Raw genomic sequence first — 19,046 nt, 5'->3', positions numbered from 1 at the left:
GAATCACAGGCTAGACAAAGTTCTATGTTTGTGATAGCGAGGTAGGAGAGAGACAGTGTTAACAAGCTTCTGAATCCCCACAATTCATGTTCGTCCCACGCGTGCACTGCTGCTGCCAATTGAACCCAATGTTACCCGAGAGAGTTAGGTTTCCCACTCCATCGAATATATGGCCATTTTTAAGACTGGCGAGAATTTTAAATCAACCACTGGGCATTATTATATGAATTTAGAGTATATGAGGCATCTGAATTTTGGAGGCAATTTTTTGAAGAAAAAAGTGCGTCTCATAGTCCACAAAATACAGTACCGATGTGGGAAGGAACACATTTTGGACGAAGAGAAATTTGTTAATATCGCGTGCAAATAGTGTTAAGAAGTGTGTTTCTAGAGGTATTTGTGTGGGTTGCAGTATTGTTCAGAATTGAAGAGAGAAAGATAATTAGTTCATACAAGAAGAGAATGGAAGCTTCTGAAATGTTGTGGTACTGAAGAATGATGAAGACTAGATGCAGAGACCGTATAACTAATGAGATCTTACTGGATCCAAGCGTAGAGGGAAGAAATTTGTAGCAAATTTGACTAAAAGAGTAGCCGGCCGCGGTGGCCGTGCGGTTCTAGGCGCTGCAGTCCGGAACCGTGGGACTGTTACGGTCGCAGGTTCGAATCCTGCCTCGGGCATGAATGTGTGATGTCCTTAGGTTAGTTAGGTTTAAGTAGCTCTAAGTTCTAGGGGACTGATGACCTAAGATGTTAAGTCCCATAGTGCTCAGAGCCATTTGAACCATTTGACTAAAAGAAGGGATCGGTTGGTATGACAAAATCGGTTGGATACTGGAGGGGTGGTGAGGGATTCTAGAGGAAGAATTGATTAAAGTGAAAAGCTTCAAACAGATATAGGTTGAGTATTCAAAGTCTTTCAAGACGGTATGGCGGAATAAAATCTCAATTCTCAAGCCTCGTCAGTTCAAATAAAATTTACCGCCGAGATGGACAAGGATGGCAGGCTACCGTTCTTGGATGTTTCAGTTGAGCGGAAGGCAGGAAGCCCGCATGGTCATTCAGTGTACAGGAACCAATGCGCACAGATCGATACTTGATCGCCGATAGTTATCACCACGCTGTACACAAAAAAATGAGGCCTGAACACTTAATACAAAGAGAAAAATTATTTCTGACCACTTACAGTCTGATTTGCAACATTTGAGACACGTGTTCAGAGAGAATGGGTTTAGGGAGAGGGAGAGGGAGAGGGATTGGAAACGAAGAAGACTTGTGAATCGGCAGAAGAAGCAAAGCCAGAGACTTTCCTGCCATACTGTAGGGCAAAAAGCAGCAGGTTAGGACGTGTGCTTCAGAAACGTGGACTGAGACCTGTGTTCCGGCACCCCCCCCCCCAAGATAGGAGACAAGCTGCGCCCGCCGGCCGCTGTGGCCGAGCCGTTCTAGGCGCTTCAGTCCGGAACGGCGCTGCTGATCACAGATGTTAACTCCCATAGTGCTTAGACCGATTTGAACCATTTCAGCCGCGCCTTGATAAAGACGTCAAAGCTCTCCATATGCCCGGGTTTTACGGTGTCCCTTGCGAATGCGGGAGCATCTGTATAGGCCAGGCAATTTGCACAGTTGCAGAGTGTTGTACCAAGTACAAGCAACATATACTACTGACCATTAAAATTGCTACACCAAGAGGAAATGCAGATGATAAGCGGGTATTCATTGGACAAATGTATTATACTAGAACTGACATGTGATTACGCTTTCACGCAATTTGGGTGCGTGGATCCTGAGAAATCAGTACCTAGAACAACCACCTCTGGCCGTAATAACGGCCTTGATGCGCCTGGGCATTGAGTCAAACAGAGCTCGGATGGTGTGTACGGGTACAGCTGCCCATGCAGCTTCAACACGATAAAACAGTTCATGAAGAGTAGTGACTGGGGTATCGTGACGAGCCAGTTGCTCGGCCACCATTGACCAGACGTTTTCAGTTGGTGAGAGATCTGGAGAATGTGCTGGCCAGAGCAGCAGTCGAACATTTTCTGTATCCAGAAAGCCCTGCAACATGCGGTCGTGCATTATCCTACTGAAATGTAGGGTTTCGCAGGGATCGACTGAAGGGTAGAGCGACGGGTTGTAACACATCTGAAATGTAATGCCGCCAATGCGAACAAGAGGCGACCGAGACGTGTAACCAATGGCACCCCATACCATCACGCCGGGTGATACGCCAGTACGGCGATGACGAATACACGCTTCCAATGTGCATTCACTGCGATGTCACCAAACACGGATGCGACCATCATGATGCTGTAAACAGAACCTGGATTCATCCGAAAAAATGACGTTTTGCCATTCGTGCACCCAGGTTCGTCGTTGAGTAGACCATCGCAGGCGCTCCTGTCTGTGATGGAGCGTCAAGGGTAACCGCAGCCATGGTCTCCGAGCTGATAGTCTCTGCTGCTGCAAACGTCGTCGAACTTTTTGTGCAGATGGTTGTTGTCTTGCAAACGTCCCCATCTGTTGACTCAGGGATCGAGACGTGACAGCACGATCCGTTACAGTCGTGTGGATAAGATGCATGCCATATCGACTGCTAGTGATACGAGGCTGTTGGGATCCAGTACGGCGTTTCGTATTACCCTCCTTAACCCACAGAGTCCATATTATGCTAACAGTCATTGGATCTCGACAACGCGAGCAGAAATGTCGCGATACGATAAACTGCAATCGCGATAGGTTACAAATTCGACCTTTATCAAAGTCGGAAACGTGATGGTACGCATTTCTCCTCCTTACATGAGGCACCACAACAACGTTTCACCAGGCAACGCCAGTCAAAAAAAAAAAAAAAAAATGGTTCAAATGGCTCTGAGCACTATGTGACTTAACATCTGTGGTCATCAGTCCCCTAGAACTTAGAACTAATTAAACCTAACTAACCTAAGGACATCACACACATCCATGCCCGAGGCAGGATTCGAATCTGCGACCGTAGCGGTCACGCGGTTCCAGACTGAAGCGCCTAGAACCACATGGCCACACCGGCCGGCCCAACGCCGGTCAACTGCTGCTTGTGTATGAGAAATCGGTTGGAATCTTTCCTCATGTCAGCACGTTGTAGGTGTCGCCACCGGTGCCAGCCTTGTGTGAATGCTCTGAAAAGCTCATCATTTGCATATTACAGCATCTTCTTCCTGTCGGTTAAATTTCGCGTCTGTAGCACGTCATCTTCGTGGTGTAGCTATTTTAATGGCCAGTAGTGTATTAAACAAAGCGAGCTTGACAAGTGGGCTACAGCTGAGCATTGCCTGGAAAACGGATACAAAAGTTTGAGAACACGAGAGTCTTGGCTCTTGTGCCAACATACCGGTATTCCGTTGCAAAAGAGTCAGAGAAGATTAGAATGAAAAGCCACAGCTTTAACAGAGACCAGGAGTATATAGGTTTAGTAGGGGAAGAGGCTGGCTTTGAACACTGAGCGAAAGCAAAGACGTAGGCTTGATGTTTGTAGCGAGCCAGGAGCGTCAGTTTGAAACGTGGAGCCTGCCCCTCGCGCCACCTGAAGTCACGCGGTCCCGCAGCGAGCCGGAGCTGCTGCGAGATGCCCAGTCACCTTCTGCGTATGCGCCGTTTCGGCCCTCACTGATTGGTGCAAGGGGCGGCAAGTGTGGCTATATAAACGGAGAACTGCGCCAGTCCCACTTCTACAAATCCCATCAAATCCTGCAACGCCATGCGCTCTGTCTCGCCTATCGCATCCGCCTCCCCTCCCCCACACGGATCCTCTACGACTTAATTCCTTTACCACACCTCTTCCTTGAACGGATACAGATCCTTTACACCTCCCCGCTTATCTCTCCCATCCTTTCCCACTCCCGATCGCTGCCGCGCCTGTACTTCCACATCCCACCTGCTCTCCATCTCTCCACACTGCATACCCTTGCCCAAGGTGGATTCCGCCAACTCCCCCTCCCTGATGATGCTCTCATCCCCTCCATCTACCTCTCCTACCAACTTTGATCCTCCCCTTCCTCCCCCTGTGTTTTTCCCCCAGGGTACCCCCTTTCCCTTCTCTCCCTCCTCTCCCCCTCCTCCCCTCCCTGAGCTTCGACACCCCCCACCCCCCCTCCCTTCTTCTCTCCCAGTGGCATCTATCCCCTCCCCCTCTTCCTTCTACCCTCACCTCTTCCCTCTGGCAGGCTCCCGGCTTTTTCGTGTGAACGGTGCATCTTCGTGCGCCGGAGATCGTCGCCAGTGATCGTGTTTGTCTTCGCGTTGGTGCTTCAGTGTCTCTCTGTTCGTGCTCCTCCGTTCACGTGTGTAAACTCTGTCTTCTCCGTTGTGTACAGTGGTGAACGTTTTTTATCCAAACAGTGGGCCTGTGAACGGCTTCATTTATTTTTACTATGTCTGTCCCTCGTTTTTATCCGCCATGTTTGTTTGTTTTTCTGTCTTTCTGTTTACTATATGTATTCTCTATGGCCGAAGAGCGGCGTAGATAGGCCGCTGTCGGCCTACCTTTATTGTAAAGGTGTCAAAGTAACAATAAAGAAAAAAAATTCAGTCCCAGCTAGCAGTGGTTTTACTCTTGACGACGGTGGCGGAGATGGCCTTACAAAACGCGCAATTCCGTTCGAACTGATGCGGCTAGAGAACTGTGAACATTTTATTCAGATGTAGGTTGAAGTAGTAAGGCAGAAATGTGGAGACTTGTACGGAATAGCCTTTTGTGGAGAGCTGCATCAAAACAGTCTTGGAACCGATAACTGCAACAACAAGTTACAGTGGCCATGCTACGGTGTTGCAGGTCCGCCTGCCCTTCCGATATGGGGCACCTACCCCCTGCTGCTCCTGGAGAACTACAAGTTCCCTTACCGCGTGCTGGACGCCATGACTCGTCGCTACAAGTCCAAGGTGATCGGCTTCCACTTCGGCAGCTACCCGACGGTGGCCGCCTGTGACCGCCAGAGCGTCAAGGAGATGCTCAGCAACCCGTACATGCAGGGCCGGGTGATCAACGTACTGGGCGTCGTGAGAAACTACCACAAGGACCTCGGTATGTACTGCACTTTCTTACAGACAACTGCATCATCTGCGAACTAAAGAGCTTTCGACCCTTTATGATTTGTGGAGTGTCCTAGTGGCCACTTTAGAGGGATGGGAATAACGAGAGTGGAGTTTGTTTGGTGGCCAATATCCTCTTTCTACAATGCAAATGCACATATGGATTAATGGGGTTCTTTATGTACATGAACAGGAAGCTACTTATCTTCAATACAGTCCATGTGTTGTGGTACCAGCTCTTCCATAATAGTCCTGTTACAGACAATATCGGTAATCTTGCTATAATCGGACGCTACATATTGTCGTAGCCTAACCTGCACTGTGAATGAATGACAGATGCCAGCTAGAATGAGTGAGAGTGACTGACAGTAAGCTAGTGACTGGGGGACTGAGCTAGTCGTGAGGCCCTCTAGTCAGTGGTGGCGATCTAAATACTTCCTGTCGAGTGGGCGTTTGCGCCGTGTTGCTTGCAAGTCTGTCTTTGGCCTCTCTCCCGATAGGCGCGCTCTATCCAGCGCCTACTACCGATCTTCTCGCTTCATCTTTGCCGAATGGTGTTCTGGCGGCAGCTTACACCAAAACAATTAATATATGTGTTGCTGTTGTGGTCTTCAGTCCTGAGACTGGTTTGATGCAGCTCTCCATGCTACTCTATCCTGTGCAAGTTTCTTCATCTCCCAGTACTTACTGCAACCTACATCCTTCTGAATCTGCTTAGTGTATTCATCTCTTGGTCTCCCTCTACATGTTTGGCCGGCCGAAGTGGCCGCGCGGTTCTGGCGCTGCAGTCTGGAACCGCGAGACCGCTACGGTCGCAGGTTCGAATCCTGCTCGGGCATGGATGTGTGTGATGTCCTTAGGTTAGTTAGGTTTAACTAGTTCTAAGTTCTAGGGGACTAATGACATCAGCAGTTGAGTCCCATAGTACTCACAGCCATTTGAACCATTTTTTTTCTCCCTCTACGATTTTTACCCTGCATGCTGCCCTCCAGTACTAAACTGGTGATCCCTTGATGCCTCAGAACATGTCCTACCAACCGGTCCCTTCTTCTAGTCAAGTTGTGCCACAAACTTCTCCCCAATCCTATTCAATACCTCCACATTAGTTATGTGATCTACCCATCTAATCTCCAGCATTCTTCTGTAGCACCACATTTCGAAAGCTTCTATTCTCTTCTTGTCAAAACTATTTATCGTCCATGTTTCACTTCCATACATGGCTACACTCCATGCAAATACTTTCAGAAACGACTTCCTGACACTTAAATCAATACTCGATGTTAACAAATTTCTCTTCTACAGAAACGCTTTCCTTGCCATTGCCAGTCTACATATTATATCCTCTCTACTTCGACCATCATCAGTTACTTTGCTCCCCAAATAGCAAAACTCCTTTACTACTTCAAGTGTCCCATTTCCCTTAGCATCAACCGATTTAATTCGAATACACACCATTATCCTCGTTTTGCTTTTGTTTATGTTCACCTTATACCTTCCTTTCAAGACACTGTCCATTCCGTTCAACTGCTCTTCCAAGTCTATTGCTGTCTCTGACAGAATTACAAGGTCATCGGCGAATCTCAAGTAGAGAGGATATAAAATGTAGACTGGCAATGGCAAGGAAAGCGTTTCTGAAGAAGAGAAATTTGTTAACATCGAGTATAGATTTAAGTGTCAGGAAGTCGTTTCAGAAAGTATTTGTATGGAGTGTAGCCATGTATGGAAGTGATACATGGACGATAAATAGTTTATATAAGAAGAAAATAGAAGCTTTCGAAATGTGGTGCTACAGAAGAATGCTGAAGATTAGATGGGTAGATCACATAACTAATGAGGAGGTATTGAATAGAATTGGGGAGAAGAGGAGTTTGTGGCACAACTTGACTAGAAGAAGGGATCGGTTGGTAGGACATGTTCTGAGGCCTCAAGGGATCACCAGTTTAGTACTGGAGGGCAGCATGGAGGGTAAAAATCGTAGAGGGAGACGAAGAGAAGAATATACTAAGCAGATTCGGAAGGATGTAGGCTGCAGTAGGTACTGGGAGATGAAGAGGCTTGCACAGGATAGAGTAGCATGGAGAGCTGCATCAAACCAGTCTCAGGGCTGAAGACCACAAGAACAATAGAGCTTCATCAATTATGCCCTGCTCTCTCTGTCCAAGCTCATGCTGATGTGTCAACAAGTGCACTGCGACTGGGCAGGTGTGTTAGACTATGAATGATGATGATTCATCACGGCAACTGGTGGCCAAAGTTGGAACTGGACGGCGTCACAGTGATGCGTGGAAATCATGTACCCTATATTCTGAACATTATTGATAATACGCGATAAAGTCTAAAAAGTGGTCCAACTAAAACTTTCATATTTCTTTACGTACTGCACGAATTCGTAATAAAGAATGGGGGTTCCTATTAAAAAATAAATAAATAAATAAAATAAAAACAAACGCTGTTGATATCCGTTTGACCTAGATAGCGCAATCTAGCGGGCCAACCATAGCGCCATCTGGTTTCCCCCTTCAAGCTAGACGAGTTTCGTTCTTTGTAGTTTTTTCGTTTGACGCTTATTTCGTGAGGTATTTGGCCCGGTCACAATCAATGGACCACCCTATATATATATATATATATATATATATATATATATATATATATATATATATATATATATTCATGGAGCTGTGGAATTTGTGGTCCAAACACAGATCATTACCATCTGACCGCCTCCACGGCTCTGCTCTTACTATGCGATGCGTCCTCTGTCTTCCCGCAGGCATCTTCCTGTCGGAGGGCCCGCAGTGGCTGGAGCAGCGGCGCCTCACCCTGAGACACATGCGAGACTTCGGCTTCGGCCGCCGCTCTGGACGACTGGAGGCGGAGATCGAGGCAGAGCTGAGGGACTTGCTGGAGCTCATCCAAGGCGATCGGGAGGACGAGGTGAGCCTGCGGCTGACGTCCACTCCTGGTCCGCACCGCCACACAACCGTCATACAGCATCCTCAATGGCAAAATGGCTCTGAGCACTATGGGACTTAACAGCTTAGGTCATCAGTCCCCTAGAACTTAGAACTACTTAAACCTAACTAACCTAAGGACATCACACACAGCCATGCCCGAGGCCGGATTCGAACCTGCGAACGTAGCAGTCGCGCGGTTTCAGACTGTAGCGCCTAGAGCCGCTAGGCCAACCTGGCCGGCCCACAATGGCAACCAGCATGGATTCCGAATAGATGAATCAAGCGATACCCAATTCGGGCTTCCCTCACATGAGAGCCAGAAAGTCACCGGTCTATACCTATATACATACTCCGCAACCCACCGTATCTTGCATGGTGGAGGGTACTTGGTACTGTTTTCCAGTATTCGCAAGTGGCGTTAGGGAAAGACGACTGTCTACCTGGTGTCCATCCTAAGAGTCGTAAGACGCATTTTCTCTGGTGTTTCGGCAGATATTTACAAATTCGATTTTGCAACGTTCAGCTGGAGTGAGCTCAAACAAATATTGCTCATGTGACTCGCAATGTGCACGGAAAGCCTCGGTTTGTTTACTATTCTAAACAAAATTATTTTTAACACGAAATTTTACCCATTCGACAGAGATCTATCATATTAGTCTGGCGCGATATTCGTTTTATCTACCAGGTGATCAAAAAGTCAGTATACATTTGAAAACTGAATAAATCATGGAATAATGTAGATAGAGAGGTACAAATTCACACACATGCTTGGAATGACATGGGGTTTTATTAGAACCAAAAAAATAAAAAATTTCAAAAGCGTTCGACAGATGGCGCGTCATCTGATCAGAATGGCAATAATTAGCATAACAAAGTAAGACGAATCAAAGATGATGTTCTTCACAGGAAATGCTCAATATGTTCACCATCATTCCTCAACAATAGTTGTAGTCGAGGAATAATGTTATGAACAGCACTGTAAAGCCTGACCGGAGTTATGGTGAGGCATTGGTGTCGGATGTTGTCTTTCAGCATCCCTAGAGATGTCGGTCGATCACGATACACTTGCGACTTCAGGTAACCTCAAAGCCAGTAATCGCACGGACTGAGGTCTGGGGACCTTGGAGGCCAATCATGACGAAAGTGTCGGCTGAGCACACGATCATCACCAAACGACGCGCACAAGAGATCTTTCATGCGTGTAGCTGCGCTTACCCTTGACGCTGCATCACAGACAGGAGTGCCTGCGATGGTGTACTCAACGACGAACCTGGGTGGACGTATGGCAAAACGTAATTTTTTTGGATGAATCCAGGTTCTGTTTACAGCATGGTGGTGGTCACATCCGTGTTCGTCGACATCACGGTGAACGCACATTGGAAGCGTGTATTCGTCTTCGCCATACTGGCCTATCACTCGGCGTGATGGTATGCGGTGTCATTGGTTACACGTCTCGGTCACCTCTTGTTCGCATTGACAGCATTTTGAACAGTGGACGTTACATTTCAAATGTCTTACGACTCGTGGCTCTACCCTTCCTTCGATCCCTGCGAAACCCTACATTTCAGCAGGATAATGCACGACCGCATGTTGCAGGTCCTGTACGGGCCTTTCTGGATGCAAAAAATGTTCGACTGCTGCCCTGGCCAGCACATTCTCCAGATCTCTCACCAACAGAAAACGTCTGGTCAATGGTGGCCGAGCAAGTGGCTCGTCACAATACGCCAGTCACTCCTCTTGATGAACTGTGGTATCGTGTTGAAGCTGCATGGGCAGCTGTACCTGTACACGCCATCCAAGCTCTGTTTGACTCAATGCCCAGGCGTATCAAGGCCGTTATTACGGCCAGAGGTGGTTGTTCTGAGTTCTGATTTCTCAGGATCTATGCACCCAAATTGCGTGAAAATGTAATCACATGTCAGTTGTAGTATAATATATTTGTCCAATGAATACCCGTTTATCATCTGCATTTCTTCTAGGTGTAGCAATTTTAATGGCCATTAGTGTATCTACGGAAACACCGGAAAAAATGCCACTGACGACCGTGGGAGAGATACCCAATATGTGCCTTCAGAGGAGCTGTTACTGTTGCTACGCGATATGTGTATTGCTGGCAGTAGAATCGTTGTGCAGTCTGCCGCAAATGACGCTTCTCTAAACTTCCTCAATAACGTTACATGAGAAGAATGTAATCTCGCTCAATTTGCGAGTGGAACGGGAAAGGGAATGATAATTTCTGGACAATAATTTCTTATTTGAAAATATTTTGCTTAGCATCCTCTCCCAGTTGCATGATTGTGACACCAAAGGTGTGGAGACACGTCTGACACACAATATTCGCCCAGAGGAATACGTGGAGTGTTGATGTCCTGACTGATCGCTCGGCGCCGGCCGTAGTGGCCGAGCGGTTCTAGGCGCTATAGTCTGGAACCGCGCGAACACTATGGTCGCAGGTTCGAATCCTGCCTCGGGCATGGATGTCCTTAGGTTAGTTAGGTTTAAGTAGTTCTAAGTTCTAGGGCAGTGATGACCTCAGAAGTTATGTCCCATAGTGCTCAGAGCCATTTGAACCATTTTTTGATCGCTCTGCACGTGTCGTCTCACAACACCTACAGCTCGAGTGGAGCTCGTGAGCTTCGTGACATTTCGGCAGGCGGTGGCCCGGCTATCGCCAGCAGGCGACGGCTCGCGTCGTGTTCTGCTGCCCGAAGCGCTGTTCCCCACTTTCATCAACTCCATCTTGGCGGTGTACACGGGGGCCAGGCTGCCACGCTCCGCAGACGAGATGGCTCGTCGCCTGGGCGAGGCTGGCATCAGGTTCCAGCGGCACGGAGACACGACGGGGGGCTTCCTCACCATCCACTCGTGGCTGTCCAGAGTGGCGCCTGTGCTGTCCGGATACCGGGACGGACTGGAGGGCTCTCTCCAGATGAGGACCTTCCTGGAGGTGAGTCTGCTGAGAGAAGGTAGCCCCAGTGACAAAGCTCTCTTAGCATGCACTCGTGGCTGCCCTGGCTCTCTGCATACTGGGTTGAACTGGAGGATTCTCTCCAGATGAGGACCTTCCTGGAGGTGAGTCTACTGACACAAGTGTCAGAGAAGGTAGCCCCAGTTACAAAGCTTTCTTAGCATACACTCGTGGTTGGTCTGGCTCTCTGCCTTCTGGGATGGACTGGAGGGTTCTCTCCAGATGAGAACCTTCCTGGAGATTAGATTAGATTAGATTAGTTTTTCGTTCCATAGATCCGTGCTGAGGAGATCCTCATGGATGTGGAACATGTCAAATTTTTTTGAAAGCTGAAATAACAATACTAATAATATGAATACATACAATACATCATTTGTTTCTATTAAAAAATTCGTCAATGGAGCAGAAGGAGTGGGCCACTAGTAAGTCTTTCAGGCTCCTTTTAAACTGATCTTTATTTGTAACTAAATTTTTTATGTTTGCTGGCAAATTATTGAAGATGAGTGTTCCTGAGTAGTGGACCCCTTTTTGAACTAAAGTAAGTGCTTTTAAGTCCTTGTGCAGATCATTTTTGTTCCTGGTTTTGTATGTATGAACTGAGCTGTTTGTTGGAAAAAGAGATATATTATTTAGGACAAATTTCGTTAAGGAGTAAATATACTGAGAGGCAGTAGTTAGTCTACCCAGTTCTTTGAAGAGGTTTCTACAGGACGTCCGTGAATTTACTCCACAAATAATACGTATTACACGCTTTTGGACTCTGAAAACTTTTGTTTGACTTGAAGAGTTACCCCAAAATATTATACCATATCACATTATGGAATGAAAGTAGGCAAAGTATGCAAGCTTCTTCATTTTTATGTGGCCTATGTATGCTAACAATCGAATTGCAAATACAGATTTGTTAAGGCGTTTCTGCAGTTCTATGGTATGCTCCTCCCAACTGAATTCATTATCAAGAGTCTGCTGACACAAGTCTTGAAGAAGGTAGCTCGATTCACAAGGCTTCCTCAGCAAACACTTGTGCCTGGCCCGGGTTTTGTGGATAGTGGGACGGACAGGAAGACGCCCTCCAAATGACACCCTGTGTGGAGGCGAGGCCCCTGGCTTCAGGTACAGGGCGCCCCACATAAAACCGGCACTCCTCATACCTTACATTCAAGTAACAACGAACTAATTAAAATATAATAGATAATACTAACGGTAGAAAACATGTAGTTACCTGTGTATAAGAGAGGCTGGAAGTGGTGCCTGTGGGCATCCAGGCATCGATGGCTTTGTTTGATGATGTTATCGCCGGCCACTGTGGCCGAGCGGCTCTAGGCGCTTCAGTCTGGAACCGCGCGTCCGCTACGGTCGCAGGTTCGAATCCTGCCTGAGGTATGGATGTGTATGATGTCCTTAGGCTGGTTAGGTTTAAGTATTTCTAAGTTCTAATGGACTGATGACCTCAGATGTTAGGTCCCATAGTGCTCAGAGCCATTTGAACCATTTTTTCTTTGATGTTATCAGCTGAACGCTGTAAATCTGCGGGTGTGATGTTGTTAATTTCTCTAGTAATGTTCTGTTTAAGATCGTCTACTGTGTGGGGATTGTCAATATGCACTTTGCTGCTTATTGTGTCCCACAAATAAAAACTACACGGTGTTAAGTCCATGGTCTTCGTATGCCAGAGGCTTCTACTGACAATTCTGTCTTCAGGGGACACTTTTGTGATATGCCCCATACTTTGGCTTGATATCTGAGCAGTTGCTCAATCCTGTTCGAATACTGCATACAGTTTCTCTGCATCTGTTAATTGTACATACAAAGAGTCAAAGATCTCTAGATTTCTGGCAGTGTTTAAGACGGAAATATGGGGCCAAAAAAGTACATGCCGGACAATGTGCACCAAACTCCTATCTGCTCTGAGTGGACAGGTTTTTCGTGCAGAATATATGGTTGTCCTGTGACCAGTATCTGCAATTCTGATAGTTTACATAACCGGACAAACTAAACTGGGCCCCATTGACATGAAGTAAAGCAATGGGTCCAAGTAACCGTTAACAAATGAGGTTAACAATAATGAAATTTTTTTTTTTCGTGATCCCCAAATTTCAACTCTTGTACCTCACTCACACGATAGCCTTTTAATATCATATCTTTTAGCATGCGATGAGGTGGTGTACAAGATACACCAATTTGATGTAATAACCCCCTTATTGACTTGCAAGGATTTCTCGTAATGTCAGTGCGAATTCCGTCCCAGGGGTCCTCACTGTCGTCCGCCTATCCCTCTGCACACTCTGCACGGATCCTACAGTCTTCCACTTCTTGCACAGATCTTGAATAGTGTCTACCAGTATACCTCGCTTGGAACATTTCTTTACAGTACTTGACGGAACTTGTCTCCAAGCAACACTCTACAATATCAATTCGCTGTTCGTGTCCAACAACTCGACAATACCCACTCCTCGCAACTAGTAACACACGAACACACAGCTGCACTCAACTTTCCGATAAAATGTAGTGAGACCACTTTCGAGACAGTGTTGACACTTCAGAAGCAATATGACTAGAGATAATTAACCGGCACATAAGGCATACCTGATTTATGTTGGACACCCTGTATAACGTAGTTCTACTATCATTTAAATACCACAACGATGGGGGTGGGGGAGAGGGGTGTTCGGGCGTTCCTCACCATCGACTCGTGGCTGTCACCATTGTCCTTGAGCTATTCTGCTATTGGCATGGACTGGAGGGCCCTCTCCAGGTGACGATCTTCATAGAGGTGAGTCTGCTGCAGCGAGTCACTCGTCAGAGACAGGTCTTGTAGTGGGCAGTCATCACCAGTGAGGGGTGCTTACTCCGCATCCCTGTCTGGCTAGCCAGAACGGTGTGTGGCTAATGAGGGTCTGTATGGAGACGAATCTGCTGGGACCAGTCTTGTGCAAGGTAGGTCCATTTGCACTCATTGTGAAAGTAAAGCTAAAAATGAAACAGTAAAATACACTGATCAGCCAGAACGTTATGATCACCGACCCGCTATCGGTATAAACATGTCCAGGCAATAGCAGCGTCATCTGATGACTGCGTCACCTGGCGAGGGATGACTGCTAGTCACACACATGCACAGTACATGTAGTATCAGTGAACGTGCTACCCTTGTGTGGAATGGGGAGGCGTGCGATCTATTTTGAGTTTGAACCAGGACAGATTGCCGTGGCCCACAGCCCATAGCTCGAGCATTTCGGAAACTGCAAGACTTGTCAGGTGTTGGAGGAGTGTTGTGGCGAGTGCTTTCAACACGTGGCGAAACTTAAGTGAAACCACATCCAGATATCGTGGGGTTAGGCGACCTCCCTTCATTACAGATATCCTATGTCGTAGACTGGGAAGTATGTGGCGGAACTAACATCAGACTTTAATACTGGCCAGAGTACAAGTGTGTCTGCACACACAGTGCACCGAACATTCCTAACAATGGGCCTCCACAGGCGACAGCCTGTGCATGTACCAATGTTAACACCACGACATTGGCAGCTACGACTGAAATGGGCACGTGACCATCAGCACAGCGTTGCACAGTCTGATGAATTCCGATACCTTCTTCGTCATGCCGATTGGAGGGCGCAAATCCGTCTTCTTCCAGGGAACATCTACTGCACGCCTGTACTATAGGATGGAGACGAGCTGGAGACGGCGCCATATTCTCTAGAGAACATTCATGTGGGTATCCGTGGTTCCAGTAGAGCTTCTGCAAGGCGCCATCATGGCCAAGGAGTATCATATACTGGTTCCAGACCACGTACAGCAATTCATGACGATCATGTTTCCCGACGAGAGTCGCCGTTCTCCACAAGATAAAGCTCCATGTCACAAGGCCAGGGGCATGACAGAGTGGTTCGAGGAACAAAGTGGCGAGTTCCAGTTGATGTGCTGGTCCCCCAACTCGCCATATCTGAACCCGATCGAACACATCTGGGATGTGATTCAATGTCATCGCCGCCGGCCCGTGTGGCCGAGCTGTTCTAGGCGCTTCAGTCTGGAACCGCGCGACCGCTACGGTCGCAGGTTCGAATCCTGCCTCGGGCATGGATGTGTGTGATGTCCTTAGGTTAGTTAGGTTTAAGTAGTTCTAAGTTCTAGGGGACTGGTGACCTCAGATATTTAGTCCCGTAGTGCTCAGAGCCAATGTCATCGCCCCCTCCCCGGAATTTAAGGGAATTAGGTGACTTTGTGCAGATGTGGTGCCAGCTCACTCCAGCGATCTACCCATGCCTCAGTGCTTCCATGTCACGACGTGCCGGCACTGTTACCTGTGTCAAAGGTGGACATACCGGCTACTACGTAGGTGGTCATGATGATTGCAAAAAGAAGACCTGAGGGCTGCAGGAATAAAACTAACTAGATATATCTGTAAGAAAAAAATTTAAGCAGAAATTCTCAAAAAGACAGGAACAGCTTGGCTGGACGATAGGAAAGTAGATCATTTTGAGTGAACGAAAGTAATTTAAAGCACAAAACAAACCTAAAAGAAAATCGTCAAAATGCCCTCTGTTCTCAATTTATATGCCAGCCATCTAAGTCCTCTTCTTCTTTTGCACGTTTCGATGTCTGTCAGTTGTTTACTTCCATATACTTATCACACTCTGTCGTTGCCCACAGAAACTGATCGAGGACCACAAGAATACCTACGAAGACGGCTACGAGCGTGGCTTCATTGACACCTACCTCAGGGAGATCAAGCAACGAGAGCACACGGGAGAACCGACACCATTCACCAGTAAGTGTGCGTTACTTTACCCGAATTACAATTACGCTCAGTCTGAGATTATACTCTTTGATAATCTTCATTTCTTCCTTAAAACGGGCAACATATAACCGAAGCTGCTGAAACTAATTTTCTTCTGTAGTCGACGACCTCGACCCACACTAACAAGGGAATATTCCTAACTGTCAATACACGATCCTGATGCAACTTTGCGCGTGTATAGAGGGGCAAAATACTGCAACACGTATTTTTTTCTTCCCAATTTTACTTTTAAGGAGTAAAACTTATCCCGAAAGGTAATTTACAGTATTAGGTTCAGAGGGAATATTTCGAAACAATAATATATAAAACCGTTTTACATATAAAAGTTGTATATAATTAAAGTTATATCCATCAACCTCCATGTAGTCCCGACCTCGCCCCCTTTCTATTTTCATCTGTTTCCAAAACTTAAAGAACGCCTTCGAGGACTTCAGTTTGATAGCGATGAAACGATGCAAGCGGAGTTGAGGTTGCGGCTCCGTCTACAATACGGAACATTCAACAGTGACGGTGTCAACAAATTGGTGTCTCGTTGTGAGAAATGTGTTCGCCGCCAGGGTGACCATGTTGAGAAATAAATATGTAGATATGAGGAACAACGATGTAGAATGTTAATGAAGTTTGTTTTATTTAAAAAGTTTTAAGAGATTTCCAATAAAAGTTGGGGGGCATTACTTTTCCCCATGTCCTCGTAGAACATGTCAAAGCTAGGACAATAAATACCAATTCCAAGTGCCATGGGTCTTATGGATGTGGAATAAATACACTTTCTTCATTTAAGAGATAGTGACAAAACTGACACAAAACATGTATATGTACAATAAATTTAGGTGCGGATGATAATTCTTAGGCTTTTGTCGCCTCGCAGCTTGTAAAAAATCTAGAATGAGATTTTCACTCTGCAGGGGACTGTCGGCTGATATGAAACTTCCCGAGTTCGAGTCTCGGTCCGGCATACAGTTTTAATCTGCCAGGAAGTTTCATGTAAAAAATCTGTTTCCGACACTTATTTACATTGATTACATTACTGCACTGAAAATGTGCAGAGAGTCAGATTTCTATGTAATAGTGACATTATTTGATATTAATAATAATCCACAGTCATTAATAGGCTCTGCTATAAAAATCATCAATTAAATCCTCTAGGCTCTTCTGAAACTGAACCGCATTAGTAGTTCAACTTTTTATGAGTGCTGGCAAGTTAATGACAGACACGTTTCTGGATCAAAATGAGTGACTTTAAATATTCGTGAAGATTATTCTTGTTTCTATCGTTAACTTCATAAACTGAGCTATTGATCTGAAGAGAGATATTAATGACAAATTTCACTGAGGAATAGGTATATTGGGAAGCAATTCTTTGAACACATATCTGCTGGACGTCCTACAGCTCGGGAAACAAGCTTGGCTTGATTAATTGTTCCAAAACCCCATGTGAGATCATGTGATAAAAAGTAAATGAAGTTTTTAGTATTTTATTTTTATATTACGTCTGTCTGACAACAGTCATATCGAAAATTAAGATTTTTGTTTAGGCACTTCAGCAGTTCTGTGGTAAGTTGCTCTCAGATTATACTGATGCCCATAAGCTGAGGGATCTACAAGATCCAGGAAACAACACATGGCATGGAGATAATTGTGTTGAATGATAACCGCTTGGCTGGTCTTGTAAATAACATATTTAGCGACCTGTTTCGTAGCCTAGAAGCTACAACATCACGTTGTATCTGTTAAATTATGACATCAGTGTTGCAACATGGACAGAACCGAACATTCGTTATCTATGAATATATGGCACAATTAGTGAATCGTCAGGTAAGCAGAAAGCATGGGTCTACGATTCCTCAAGCGCGCCATGAATCCATAACAGACAACCAGTTATATTCGGCCTACTGTCGTTCGTTCCTGTCCATTTGCAAATTTAACGTCACGATTTAACGAATCTAAACTTATGATGTGGTTCTAGGCTATGAAACAGGTCGCTAAATGAGTTATTTACAAGATCTTATTTGTAAATTAAAGGGGTAGAGGGGAGGGGAAGTAAGGGACTGAATCACTGCTGTCAGCTGCATCAGGACATTACGTGGAATCGGCAGCGACGAATGAAAATGTGTACCACACCGGGATTCGAACCCGGGATCTTCTGTGTACTAGGCAGGTGCGATAACCACTGCGCCATCCAGCGTTAGAGCAAGTGCGCGCTCTATCTCATGGCCTACTCACACTCCCATCGAGCGCTACGCATTCATATAATTCACAAGATTAACCAAGCGGTTGTTTTCTCAAGATATCTACTTATGAGTGCTGTCGTCTTTCATACAAGGTAGCGGGTAATAATTGAGTTAAAAGGTGCCCTGACATCATTGTAACACACGACACAATGGTAAAAATACGAGGCATATTACAAAACCAGCCATGCTATTTGGGGGTGACACGTGCTATATGTGGTATCTCTTCAGTGACGACAAGATACGAACCCTTGCAATACAGTAGCCACGATGGCATACATAATTTCTACTGGGCTACCCATCGTAGCTTGTGGTAACAGCTGTCACTGTTGGATAAACGTGCTCTGTGGGTTACGGCTGCAGTCCACGTTCCACGTACACCCAGCGAGCGAGCTGACCTATCTACAAGGGTAATACGAAAAGTAAGGTCTCCTATTTTTTTTTTTTTTTGTAAGTACAGAACTCTGTGTGGCAGTTGGTCACACAAGAGTGCTTCACGCGCTGTGTGTAAACATGCGCACGCCGCGCTGAGGTGCTGTCTTGGCTTGACAGCCGTTGAGAATGGAGCACCCGTTGGATGTTACCGCCAAGTGCGAATTGCGCTCAGTTATTCGGTTTTTGAACGCAAAGAGCACGGCGCCGATTGAAATCCATCGCCAATTGACGGAAGTGTATGATGAGTCGTGCATGGATGTCAAAAAGGTGGTGTAGAGAGTTTGCAACTGGTCGGACCGAAATTCACGACGAACAAAGGAGCGGGAGACCGTCAATTACTTAGGAGACAGTGTTGAAGGTTGAGCAAAGCATGCGTCAAGGTCGGCGGATCGCCCTGGATGATCTCTGGACGTTGGTTCCTGAGGTTTCCCGAAGCACCGCTCACAGAATTTTAATGGAAACATTGCACTACAGGAAGGTGTGCGCAAGATGGGTGGCACGCATGCTGACTGAGGACCACATGTGCCAACGAGTTGATACTTCCCGCGCATTTCTTCACCGCCTTGCAGCAGAACAGGACAACTGCTGTTGTTGTT

The 19,046-nt window shown here is 46.3% G+C and overlaps 1 protein-coding gene across 1 annotated transcript in view; it reads left to right on the top strand.

The window, feature by feature from the left end:
* The window catches only part of LOC124719056 (probable cytochrome P450 304a1), an 89,623-nt gene that overhangs the window by 22,922 nt on the left and 47,655 nt on the right, over positions 1 to 19,046 (top strand). The window contains exons 2-5 of the mRNA XM_047244726.1: positions 4,811 to 5,059; positions 7,838 to 8,001; positions 10,675 to 10,968; positions 15,640 to 15,757. Coding sequence (XP_047100682.1) covers positions 4,811 to 5,059; positions 7,838 to 8,001; positions 10,675 to 10,968; positions 15,640 to 15,757 — 825 coding nt within the window. The remainder of the gene's footprint in view (positions 1 to 4,810; positions 5,060 to 7,837; positions 8,002 to 10,674; positions 10,969 to 15,639; positions 15,758 to 19,046) is intronic.

The sequence above is a fragment of the Schistocerca piceifrons genome, chromosome 10 (genome assembly GCF_021461385.2).
Source record: "Schistocerca piceifrons isolate TAMUIC-IGC-003096 chromosome 10, iqSchPice1.1, whole genome shotgun sequence".
Taxonomy (NCBI): domain Eukaryota; kingdom Metazoa; phylum Arthropoda; class Insecta; order Orthoptera; family Acrididae; genus Schistocerca; species Schistocerca piceifrons.
The sequence above is the reverse complement of the archived record's forward strand: the minus strand, read 5'-3'. Positions and strand labels throughout refer to the sequence as shown.